Genomic DNA, 12,854 nt, shown 5'->3' on the forward strand with positions numbered 1-12,854 from the left:
TTTCCTTTCCTGTGGCAGGCCACAAGGTGTAATTCTGCATTGGCGTTAAGGAGGACCTAAATGTGTTCAGTGCCTGGAGAACCACAAGTACTGGGGAAAAACAGATTTGCACTGTGAACAAAATTCCCCCTGTTCAGTGCATTTTCTTCTCCAAGTCAAGGAGAGTTAAATAAAAACACACTGGGATAAAGAAAAACAGAAATACAGCTTGGCAACAAAGTTTTCTGCCACTTAGACACCTTATCAGAGTAAATTTTTTAAATATAATTCTGTTTTCTTTATAATGTACATCACTACTCTTAAACATGAGACTGCTGCTCCTGTAAGGACTCTTGTCTTAGACTACCTCAGGGTTTGATCAGGCTGAAGACCTGAAAAATTGCACTGGAAAGAAGAGAAACAAGGACTCCACTAGTCCAGTGCAGCAATCAAATATGAAACTGAATTTTGGAACTTTTCCATGGATGTATTGCAATGATCCATGCTCAAAAAGGGTATGAAATATACATCAGACATTTATAAAAATCCACAGAATGTTTCTATTCTTTTTTTTTTTTTCCCCAGGCACAAAAGCCTTATCATAAACCTTGCCTTCCATGACATCTAACATTTTCTTCTTGACATTTTAAAATCAGAATTGGTAACAGCAGACATGCTGGGAATTAACTGCATCAAAGATCTAAAGGAGACATTATAGAAAAGTGTGGTATGGTATAAGGATGTTACACAGCCTTGCTATACTGCTAAGAGAGTGGCAAACAACATCTCACCCTAAACACAGAGACACTTTTTTCAGATAAATTATGCAAATTCAATTACATTTTTAGCTGCATTTCTCTTGTGATTGCCTGGTCGAGTCGATCCTTGAAACAAAATCCTTCTAAATAAATGCACTGTTGCTAAATGCATTTGCTATGGCAGAAATCTGAAAATACTGAAAAATTAATCTTCTTCAGAGTCCTGCTGGCTTAGAGTTACTGGCTCTGGGAAGAGCTAGAGAAGAGCCTGGGGTCTGTGCCCTCAGTTGAAATTAGGGATGAAAGAGCCATTGACTCTTGGGAGAACCAGTGTAATTTTTAGGATGGAAGTACCATACCTCGGTGATTGACTTTGCAATCTGTCTATTCCTAGAGATACAGAGTGGAGCCTTCAGTCTGCTGTTTTCCAAAGTTTTCAGTGTTTCCATCAGTTTCCTTGGAGAATTAAAACCCTGGGAAACACAAAACTGAGATAGAAATAAAAGCTGAGGCATTAAGTTTCTTTAAGGATTATTAATATAGTTTGGAATCTCCGTAATGGACTCAAAATATTTATCAAGCCATGTAATCTGAGGCTGCACTGAATTACCTCCCTGAGATAAATGCAAATGATACATAGGAAAAAGCCACATTTTTGTTCAGGCTAATAAAGAAATTATATGCTCTAATAATTGAGAAAATTCTTATCATATGGAATACGAGAAAAGAATGTGGCTGATTATATAGTGGGAAACCTGCCAAGAAAGTCTTTAAGAGCAATAAATTTATTGACCATCCCATTTGTGTAACAGGAATGGAACTCCAGCTGAGTATCTGGGTTTTCAGTTTGCGGTGGACAGAAAATGAGAAAACTCCACCTATTTAGGACTGAGGAACAGAAAGGATGAATGCTGTTGTGAAGGCAAATACCTCAAATGTTTTGACATCTTTAATTCAGGTCTCTGCTTTATTCATTGAACAGGGACGTCTCCCAAGGTTGGTCTTTAAGATGAATCTGGATGTTATCCACCACTTTCAAGACTTAAAAATAATTTTTAGATTGATAAATTTAGTTTAGCTTAATCCTAATCTATGATAAAAATTGTTTTTTCCTACACTGGAAAAAAGCTAATTTCTTCTACCTGTAATTCTCTCTCTACAACCACAAAGCAGAAAATACCAGGAGCATCTGGATATCTGGAGATTGCCTCCCACATACAAAAAAAACCTTGGCAGAATGGAGTTTCAGAGGCTTTTGTGACATTATTCTAAGTCAGGGTCACTATGTGGCCAACAAGAACAGAAAAATAGTTTCAGAAGTTAATTTACTAAGATGGGAGTCTAAGACAGGAAAACAGAAAAGTGTCTCTGTCGAATATTGAGGGAATCTGGACACCTATATTGTGTTAGATATGTATCATTTGGATATCTAAAGATAGAGGAATCTAAATTCTTTATAGAGTTTATTAGTGCTTTTTTTTTGTTCTTGCTGTGATAGGTTCTGGGACCCTGCTCTGGGAACTCTAGAAAATGCTGTAGAAATAAGAATGAGTAGATGCTTTTTCTCCTAGATATTGGGTGGCTGGATACAAAATAAAAGAAGAGTACAGATAAATAGGGATAGTAAATGGAGAAAATAAAAACAAAATAGGTTTGATCTGTTATAAGGCAATATCCACAGACTAGATCCAGCTTACTCACTGAAATATTTTGTAGGCATCAAAACTAAGAAAATACAGAAGAAACTGCAAATGTTTATTGATCACTTTCCCATAACAAAACTAAAGATGTTGAAAATATACCAGTTAACAGGTTAAATTCATCACCAGGTGCTGAAGGAGTCATGGTCAAAATCTGAAAACTGGGTGAAAGATGAATGTCAGGAGACAAAGAGAGCTCTACATACCTGAAAAATGGAAACAGTAGCTTATGACTAATGAGATGGAGCTGGCATGAAAATTTAAAGACAAGGAATTTTATTCTTATTATCAATGCCAGGCAAAAAGAGTCACTATAAATGCCTGATTTACACTTAATGGGATTTGCTAGAGGAGTGAGGTTTACATAATCAGCCAGTTTGCAGGTGATGCAAACCTGAAAGGAGGGGCTCCTACAGCAGGTGGTGGAGCTGCTGTTCATGGGGACCTCAACAGCCTGCAGGAATGATCTTTAGAGGTCCCTTCCAACCTGAGATGTTCTGTGATTCCATGAAAATAAACTATGGGAACAACTTATGAGGTGTCATGACAGAATATTCACAGAAATGTTGTTGGGGGATAGGTTGTTGTTGTGAATCATTCTCTTGGGTTTTTAGGCAGCTCTTGAGTGGGGAGCTGATTCACAAGGTCTCAGTGTATATTAGGCAGAGGAATGACTGACAAACATAATAGGATACCTTATGATCCATTGCTCACTGATCACATGCATAGAGCTTTTCATTAGCAATGGTTATAATGATTATGCTAATTACACTTCTTTTCTCATACAGCAATTAGAGGTTCCCACTGTAATGTGTCAAACTGCTGTATCTGTCAATAAATAAAATAAGACAGGTTTCACTTTGTTCCTCTCCAGTGTAAGCACCATAAAAATCACACAACCTTAGAACAATTTTGGTTGCACGGGATCTCTGAAGCTCATCTGGTCCAACACCATGTTCAGCCTCAAGTCTGTGTTGTACAAGAGTCAATCTCTGCCTTCTCCCTTTCCAACACAGCAGCCCTTTGCTGGGCTTACTATGCTGCAGCCTTTCTTCTATTGGGGACTCTAAAACTGGGCACAGCAGTCCCAACACCATTTAAGAATTGCTCAAAATTGGGTTTAATCACTATTTTCAGTTCATGCACTGTGCAGTGGCCAATCCAGCACGGTTCATTGTTCGTGATGACTCTTGTGCAACTTCTCATAGAATCATTTACACTGGAAAAGACCTCTCAGATCATCCCTGCCCATGGTGGGAGGCTTGGAAGTAAATGATCTCTAAGCTCCCTTCCAACCCAAACCATTCTATGATCAAGTCCAACCCCTAATGTATTTTAGTAGAGCTGTTCCCTCGACAATTGGTGTCTTTAATTGTTTGCTTTCAGATCTTATCTGTCAAATCACAGCTCTAGCTTTTTGGGATTCATCTAAATGACGGCCTTTTTATCCAGCATGTGGACTGCTCCCTGCAGTTTGGTGTCAACCCCAAACTTGCTGAGGGTGTGTTTCTCTCCACATAATTACAAACCATCAACCACTCCACAGTCATTTCATCTGGCAGAGCCAAGGTGCTCTTTCCCAGGTGTGGAACAGCAAAGGCCTGCTCTGAAGGCACAACCTGAGTTCTCAGGGAGGAGCTGAGAGCTAGGAAGACAGGAGATCTGAATTTAAATAAAATAAACCAGCAACATTTGATATAAAAGCAGACAATGACAGCTGCTCTGGTCAGCAATTACTGGGGATTGAACATGGACACAAGCAATCAGTGCACGCATAAAATCCCTGCTGATCTGTCAGTGTTCCCATCCATCCCATCTCACCCCATGTACCCAGAAATGCCAAAACAAATACAGGTTTTAATGTTAATGCACATGGTAATCTTTCAATCTTTATCCAATATTCATTAAAAAGATAAATTACAGAAACATCCTTGTCTCCTTTTTTGGCTTTTACACTATAGGACCAATGTAAAGAATCCATAGAATGAACAGGAACTCGGCCCATGGCTTCTTAAACTCCCATGGAAAAATCAATGGGCAAGATTCCATCTTGGTTACAACAATGTCAGTCTGGAGGCATTGTTAATTAGTAATAACAATAATAATAATAATAATAATAATAATAATAATAAAGTCAGTAGCTAGCTGAGTTTATTTGCATTGCTGGAGATCAGGATCAAATGTTACTACAACTGGATGTGTCAATCATTAACAGAGAGCATTGTACCTGGCCTCCCCATGGACTGCAAATTTCAAATTTAAGATGTAACACTTCCAAAAATAATTTCAGAGTATTCCATGTATTCCAGTACAAGAAGAGGAAATTGAAATGGAAGACAAGCAAACAACCTCCTTTTTTTGGATGAATTTAAGCTTGAAAAATATACTGTTGCTTTATCTGGTCACTACATGAACTTTGTAATACTTGTGACGTTGAATCACCTTGTCCTATCAGGAAACAGGAGAGCTATAAATCACTCTCCAGTGAAGAACTCCAGCCAATTCTACAACTACCTGATGAAGGACTATTGGAATTAATACCACAACAAAGGACAGAAGAAACTTCTGATCTTCATGGAAACAAAAGGTAGGATTCACCTTGATTTGTTGGCTTAAATTATTTTTTTTTTCCTGTATAAAATACAACCTGTCATCAGAAGACTTCTTGAAAAATTTAGACAGAAGAGGATTTTATTCAGTGAAAAGTAAGGATTATATAGGCAATAGTGTAACACAAGCTAAAACAAAAAGGTGGAGAAAATGGATGAACAATCAAAAATACTAGAAAAGCCACCTGTATCAAGAAAGCAGCATCTTGGTAAATTATTTGTATGTAGAGAAAGAGACAGAGAGCGAGTAAAATACATTGAATGGGATATACATTCAGTTTAGTACGTTCTATTGGTTCATGTTTCTATCACCAACTATTTTCAGAGTGGGAAAATTACCACCTTGTTTAATTGACCCCTCTTCTGCAAAGTAGCTGCTAAGAAGCCTTTGTGCAATTATGCTTTACAAGTGTTAATGACAGAGACTTAATTCTATTTCAGGTCTTTCTCAAGGATAATAAACAATAATTGGGATTTTTTTTGTTAATGGTTGTCCAATTAAATGAATAATTTAGGATACACCTTTTTATTTTTTTATTTTAGAAGGAGAGACTGGAAAAACATATTCTCATGAGTTTGCCAAACTCATACAAACTAGGGATGCTAAAGCACCATCTTTCAGTGGCAGATCCTGGTATACAGATGGATTTGCAGGAAAGTCAGTAAGACTTGGCACATGTCCTGATTTATGTTTGATTGAGGGGGAGCAGGGGAGGGGGAGAGAGAGACTGATTTTAGGACCGGTGCCTAGAAATTAATGCAGAGCAATTAAATTTACATCTCATAAACTGTAAGCATTTGGTTGAAATCAGTGGGATTGCCAAAAGTATGTTAATATCTTGGAGTGGGAAACCCACTGGGTCTTAGAAAGCATTCCAATGGCATTTTGAAACTCGTATCATGTATTAAATTACCAATTATATTTAATTGTAAGTTAATTCATAGAAAATATTACAGTGAATGAATACTTTGCCCATGTCTCTAAATCAGCTTCTTCGGATTGGTTTGCAAACGAGAAAGCTTCATCATTTCAGTGAATAATTTTTTCCTTTAATATATGTTTTATGTTCAAAAAACGTTGCCTTATACTTGCATCTCATCATATTTTGCACTCAAAAGACATATTTTTGCTTGTAACTTGAGTACAGCTAAAAATAGCCCAAATTCTATTTACTTTCTAGTTAGAAATTAAGTGAAAAGCATATTTTTTCATAATATTGAGAGCATAATCTTTTGTTGCTAAACACCTAAGTCAGACAAAGTGCAAAGTTTTGTAACAGCTCTGAGAAATACGAGTTAGAGAAATTAATAAGAAAAACATTCTGTGATTCTAAAGCACTTCAAGGAGGCACAGGTGATGTTAAAATTTAAAGTAAGGGACATACAGCAGTACTAAGAACATGAGATAATGACTTACTCTGTTAATCATCCATATGTTTCCCCCTGGATCAATTGGATCTTCCCTCAAACACAAGTGCTTGGAGTAAGCCACCCTATTTTGAAGGCTGAGAGAGTTTAATTGGACAGAAGTGACCAGTCTTTCCAGTTTTTTGGCCTCTGAGCTCCAGCTGCCCGCAGTCACAGTGCATGGGCTCTGTTGTTCAGCAGAGCTGGAGCAGCATCCCTGCCTCAGGCTGGGCACTGTGGGTCACCCCCAGAGCAAGGTGAGAGCCTGGTGAAGAGCTGGGGCCTTGCTGTAGCACCTGGAAAAGAATATTTATTCTTAACCACGTGTTCTCCACAAGTACCAGTGTTCTCCAGAGCACCCTGTGTTTTATATGAACTGGTTGCCTCGAGGCAAAGGGGCTTTGCTGAATATGAAAGGATCAGCAAACCCTACTGGCCTCTCCCCAAGAATAATTTAAAACTAAAATCAGCAGCCCCTCAAAACCAAACAAGGTAAGCTAATAATATACCTCTGTGGTAACATACCCATAAATTCCCTCAGAGTGGGAGGCTGGGAAAATTGCCAGGACAAGTAAATTCCACTCCAGTCACCTGCTTGCCTGCCAGAGGTAGGTGAGCAGAAACCAGCTAAGTGTAACTCGTGTGGCTGATTGCAGATACCTGAACTTTGCTGTGACCTCCTTGGTCACTGGAGTGGTGTTTGAGCCTCCCAGGCAAGTGGAGTCTTGGAGTCCAAGGTCTGGAGGATGCTTCTTCAATTAGAATCAGATATTTGTAGAATAACCTGAGTTGGATGGGACTCACAAGGATCATCAAAGTCCTACTCCTGGCCCTGCATAGGAAATACGAAGAATCGCAATGTTAGAGAGGGCTCCAATTTCTGTTGTCATTTCTTATTACTTGTAACATAATCAAGACTTGTCTTAAAACAAATAAAACAAAAAAAAATTTTCCTGAAACAGATCTTTCCCAGTTCTGCCCCAGCTCACATGCAAGATTTCATAGTGCTGGTCACCAAGCTTTGAGCAGGTTTTGAATATTGATTCCTACACCCAACAGTAGAGATCAGATGGGCTCAGTGTCTAATTCCCCCTCAACCAAAGCACGCCAGGCAGAGCAGGCAAAGGGGAGCAAGGGAATTTCAGATTCACCTACACACAGTAACAGGCTAAGAGCAGCATCCCATCCCATTCTCCTGTTTGAAAATAAGCAATAGGCTTCCTGCAAGAAGTGCAGCAAAATTATCTGCAAATACCTGTGGAGATATTCCATCAGGGCTACAGCAGGAAGTGTGAGTTGTAAAAAGCAGCTGATTCACAGAAATTTGGAAATAGAGGTAGAATTAATTTTATTATTTTAGTTAAAAATTGATAGGAAGGAAGGGAAGGAAGGGAAGGGAAGAAAGGGGAGGAAGGAAGGGAGGGAGGAAGGAAGGAAGGAAAAGCAAAAGCCAGCAAACACACAGGATAAAGATGTATTTTGTATTCAGAGAAATGAAAACTCTGTAAAAAGAAAATTAATTCCTCATTCTCACCTTTGCAGAGATGATTCTGCCAGCAGTGTTCCTGTGTCTCACAGCTGTGCTGCCTCCATCCACCGGACAGGTAGAATACAAATCTCTTATTTTTAAAATTTGGGTGGGCCCTGAGGCACTTGTAGACCAACTGAATATGGTTTTTTCTGTGTACACCAAACATATGCAGAAAGAGTCTGATGAGATATTTAGGATCTGGAAAGTATTTATTCTTGAAGTAATAGATATAGGATCTGGAAAGCATTTATCCTTGAAGTATCTGCTTCATTTCAAAGCAGTTTTCTGGTTCTACATTTGCACAAAAAAACATCTAAAGATGTACTTGTAAGTTGGCTCAGAGACAGCTGTATTTTCCAGAAGTTTCCATACACAAATCCAATAATCTGGACCTCCTAAAGATCAAGCACTTTTCCCATGAATTCCACACAGGTTTACAGATATCATTTACTTACCTCTCATCCTTTCTCATCCTACAGGTCCTGAGGTATTGCCTCTCTCTTTGCTCACAGTCCCATCCACTCAGCCCATATCCCTGATTTCCCTCAAACAGCTAAATTAACACCCTGAATGCACTCACAGAGTGGTTCCTCCCAACCCAAAATTAGTCTGAAATGTGTAGTTTGCTACTTCTCCATCACATGACTGATGGCTTGACTGCATTTCCCCCTAATTCCTCAATTTCTCCTCTCCATGCTGTAGTCCAGACTAATTGAGAATGGATGTAAAGAGGAGGCTGAGTTCCTCGCGTGTCTATTTTTTAATTAGAGAACATGCGAAAAGCATGAGAAATTTTATCAGAATTATGACAGAATTGGAAGAAGATCTATGGCATGAAAGGTATAAACATTTTCTGTTCAGTGGTATTTAAGCATTTCTGTTCAGTCCTGATGAAATACCACAAGAAGCCCGAGATGATCCTGTGATTAAACAACAGATTTCTTCAATAGAAAAACATTGATAAAGAAGTTTAAAACTAGAAGAGAAACATATCATAAACACAATTCATATATTCTGATGATTTGTAGATCCTCTTTACACAAAACCTCATTAGGAAATTATAATATTGGTAAATAAGTCTGGTTCTGTTGCCTAGATGTGAGTCTACAGGCATAGAGGCATTCCAGAATATCCCAGTCCTCCACAGAGGGTTGGGAGATACAATACAGGAATCTGTGTTATTATGGCTTAGCTCTGCACTGTGGAACCACTGAAATGCTGCTCCACATGGAAGAGACACTTAGGAGACAAAGAGGACCACAGTCCTTCCTCCCCAACAGGGATTATCTCCTTGGTTGATAATAAAATTTTGGTATTTTAATATTTCCTACACAGGATGCAGGATTTAGTAAAATTCAAATAAAACAGAAATACAGTTTTTTTTCTTTTTTTTTTTTTTTCAATTTAGGAAACTGCAGCTCTCAGTGCTCTGTCAAGCAGCAGAGCAGAGCAGCAGAAGTTGATTGTTGACAGACATAATGCCCTCAGGAGAGGAGTAAAACCAACTGCCAGCAACATGATGAAGATGGTAAGTTGTGTGCTGTAAATTTATTTTTAATGAGTGGTGGACTATATGAGAGATACAAGACTGTATGCGGGGTCACATTATTTTATTTAGCCACAAATTCCTTCTCCAGACCTTTCCTAAGGATTGAGCACAGCCAGCACCAAGAGAAACATAAGGCTGGGCAGGTGGAAGAAAAAAACTGGAAAATTTGGTGGTGTATCAGCAGTAATGTCTCTTTTGAAGTAAAATTAAAAGGAGGAGAAAGATCCATAGCATAATTAATTTCTTTGTGATGCATTCCTCATCAGGCTTCACAGTTTCTATTCCCTTCGTGCACAGTAACTTTGCTCCTACCTCCCTCTCCCCTCAAATAATGGGATGAAAAGGATTTTGCATTTGACATTTTTCCTCATTTAAATGTAATTTCTAAATGTTGCTCCTTTATGAGGGGTATGCATGAGGGGTTATTCATGGGTGTGTGACAGATATTTTCTTCTTTCATTAAGGAATGGTGTCCTGCAGCTGCAGAGAATGCCCAAAACTGGGCCAATAAATGTGCTTTAAGGCACAGTCCTCCTAACCTGAGGAGAACCAGTAAGTGCAGCATGAGTGGAGCTGAATCACATCGCAACTTATTGATGTGGCCACTTTGGGGTTTTGCTTGTTTGGGGGGAAATGAGATGCAGTTTTAATTCCAAATTATTTTTTTTTGTCACATTTCACAAATGGAAATTTCTAGGTAGAAATCTGCCCAGTGAGCAAGAAAAATTAAATCCCATTCTCATCCCAGTTTTACATAGATATATTCCATTTCTACAGCAGATGAAAAAAATTAAATCATAGTGATAAAGCATATTCTCCTAAAATATCCATCAGAAAAAAGGGAATCTAGAGATCTAGAGCCAGCTAATGCAGAAACCAGTTTACCTGTGCTGGTTTGAAATGTCTGGGAAGAAAAGGGCAAAAGGCAAAGGTGTAAAACTGGCTGGTGGTGCTAAGCATGGTTTCTCAGACCAGACTTAAGAGTTTTTAAATCCCCCGGCAAATTGCAACCTAAAACTGTCTCTGAGGTTCAGATTAACACTTAGTCAGTCACTGGATATTGAATTTACAGCTGTACCATGTTAACAGCCCAGTGTGTTGCTGATTGACTTCTACCCACACCCTATCTAAGATGTGGACAGCCCTGTCAATATTTTTTCCTAAAACCCAAATCCTCTGGTTTTTTGCCTCAAATGGTGAATCCCATTTGAGAACCAATGCAGTGGGGTTAGACCTGAATAAAAACAGAAGATAAGGGCAGTAGAGACACTTCTGTAGGTTCCAGGAGTAAAATTTGAATTATTGGGATTTTCCCAAGGTTGTAACCTGGGTAATGATTATGTTGGCAACTTCCAAATAGCAAAATTACAGCCATGAACCTGCAATGCACCTGTGCAGGTGTTCATACAGAATGTCTGCAACAACCAACCACTGGCCAAACAGGCCAAGCTGCAAACTGGCCAAGTGACACCTTCAGTATTTAAAAAGGGTGATGTCACTCAACTAGGAAAAAATCAATATCCTGCTGCCCCATTTAGGATGAAAATTTCTGTGGAAATCATCCCAGCTTTTGCTAGTTTGTTTTGTTGGGGTTTTTTTCTCATGTGTGTATTCTCTGTGCATTTCTCAGCACCATTCTCTTTTCAGATGTACAGTGTGGTGAAAATCTCTTCATGTCCTCTGCCCCGTTCTCATGGTCAGATGTTCTTCAGGCCTGGTACAATGAGGAGAAAAATTTTGAATATGGAACTGGGGCAAAACCAAAAGGTGCTATGTTTGGCCATTATACTCAGGTAGATGTGTTTTTAATATAGATATTTATATTTCAGGCTGAACAAATAAATGTTAGCTAAGCAAGTTTTACCCTCTCATCTTTAAGGACATAAATACGGGGGGAGATATGAGAGTTATTCTAACAAAACAAGATGAAAACTTCTAAAGAAACAGAATTAGAATGAAAATAATATGTAAAGTAACAAGATTAAAATGAAAATAATAGCCTGAGTATACGTAGGAGTAAAGAGTAAAGATACTGGTATTTCAAGGCTTCAGGAAGCAGCAACTTGTTTAACATCTGGGAATTGCCCAGAAGGTGGAAAAACAGGGTTATTAAAGTATCAACAAGGAAATATAAATAGGTTTGCTGCAGTCAACAGAGTTCTTTTGACTCAGAGGAGTTGGGCAATGGCTTATCCTTAACTTCTCCAGTACCTGCACAAAAAACAGGATACAAAATTTTACATCATCATTCCTACATTAACAGTTGTAATTGAATGAAGACATAAATGCAAAATCAAAGCTTTTATAAACATGTGTCTTGAATTATTCTTGTTATATCCCCAATATTATTTGGTTGAATAGGGGTGAAAGCAGATTTTCAGTAACATGGGGCTCATATTTTTACTATAAAGGGTAAATAAAGTGACTTAATCTCATTGCAAACATTTCTGTGATAGATATTGTATTTAAATGATTTTCAAATGTATATTTTCCATACTCCCGTTATTTTTATTCTTATACCTACAGATGGTTTGGCACAATTCTTATAAAATTGGATGTGGTTTTGCTTTCTGCAGCAACACTACGTACAGTTACTTTTATGTCTGCCAGTACTGCCCTGCGTACGTATTGATTTGATTTTGGTACTTGTTACATCATCAAAATTAGTCAGGAGCTAGAGATATTTGTATCAGGGCACATCACCAATAGCTGAGAAACAGGTTGGAAGACTGTATTAGGAATATGAAAGGACAGAAACATACTTATGAAAAGAGTTGTCAAACAAGAAAAGCATAAAATATATTAAAGGGACACTGATTTTAAATTAAATGTCTCTTGCCTAAAAATCCTAATTTTCATAATAGTTAATTAGAAATAAATATTTTGCACATTCTACTTGAAATGTCAGTTCAGAAAGGCGTACCAATATGTACAGTACAGTGAAGACTATAATTAATTCCAAAATTACATCCAACTCCATCCAACAGGATGGAGTAATTAAAAAATATGGCAAAAAGTTCATGGGTCAGGATGAGGTCAGGGGAGTTCACTCACCACTTACCGTCATGGAAAAAAGAGACTCAGCTTAGGAAAATTAACTTAATTTATTACTAATCAGATCAGACTAGGATAATAAGAAGTAAAACCAAACCTAAAGTGCCTTCTACTAGCCCTCACCTTCTTCCAAAGCTCAGCTCGACCAGCTTGACTCCTGGTTTTCTCTGCCTCCTCCCCCTCAGCAGCACGATGGGATGGGACTGGGGGCATCTGCTCGGTTCATCTTGAGCCATTTCTGCCACTCCTTCCTCCCCGTGCTCTTCC

The 12,854-nt window shown here is 38.4% G+C and overlaps 1 protein-coding gene across 1 annotated transcript in view; it reads left to right on the top strand.

Annotated features, from left to right (window-relative positions):
- Window positions 1–4,839: 4,839 nt before the first annotated feature.
- Window positions 4,840–12,854, top strand: part of CRISP2 (cysteine rich secretory protein 2) — a gene marked incomplete at its 5' end in the record, with an annotated part of 35,636 nt that continues 27,621 nt past the window's right edge. The window contains 7 exon segments of the mRNA XM_054291761.1: window positions 4,840–4,959; window positions 4,961–5,024; window positions 7,996–8,057; window positions 9,393–9,512; window positions 9,998–10,085; window positions 11,181–11,326; window positions 12,060–12,154. Coding sequence (XP_054147736.1) covers window positions 4,840–4,959; window positions 4,961–5,024; window positions 7,996–8,057; window positions 9,393–9,512; window positions 9,998–10,085; window positions 11,181–11,326; window positions 12,060–12,154 — 695 coding nt within the window.

This window comes from Melozone crissalis, unplaced genomic scaffold, assembly GCF_028551555.1.
Source record: "Melozone crissalis strain CALT ecotype California unplaced genomic scaffold, PUWL_Pcris_2 ptg000106l_1, whole genome shotgun sequence".
In the NCBI taxonomy this organism is placed as follows: Eukaryota; Metazoa; Chordata; class Aves; order Passeriformes; family Passerellidae; genus Melozone; species Melozone crissalis.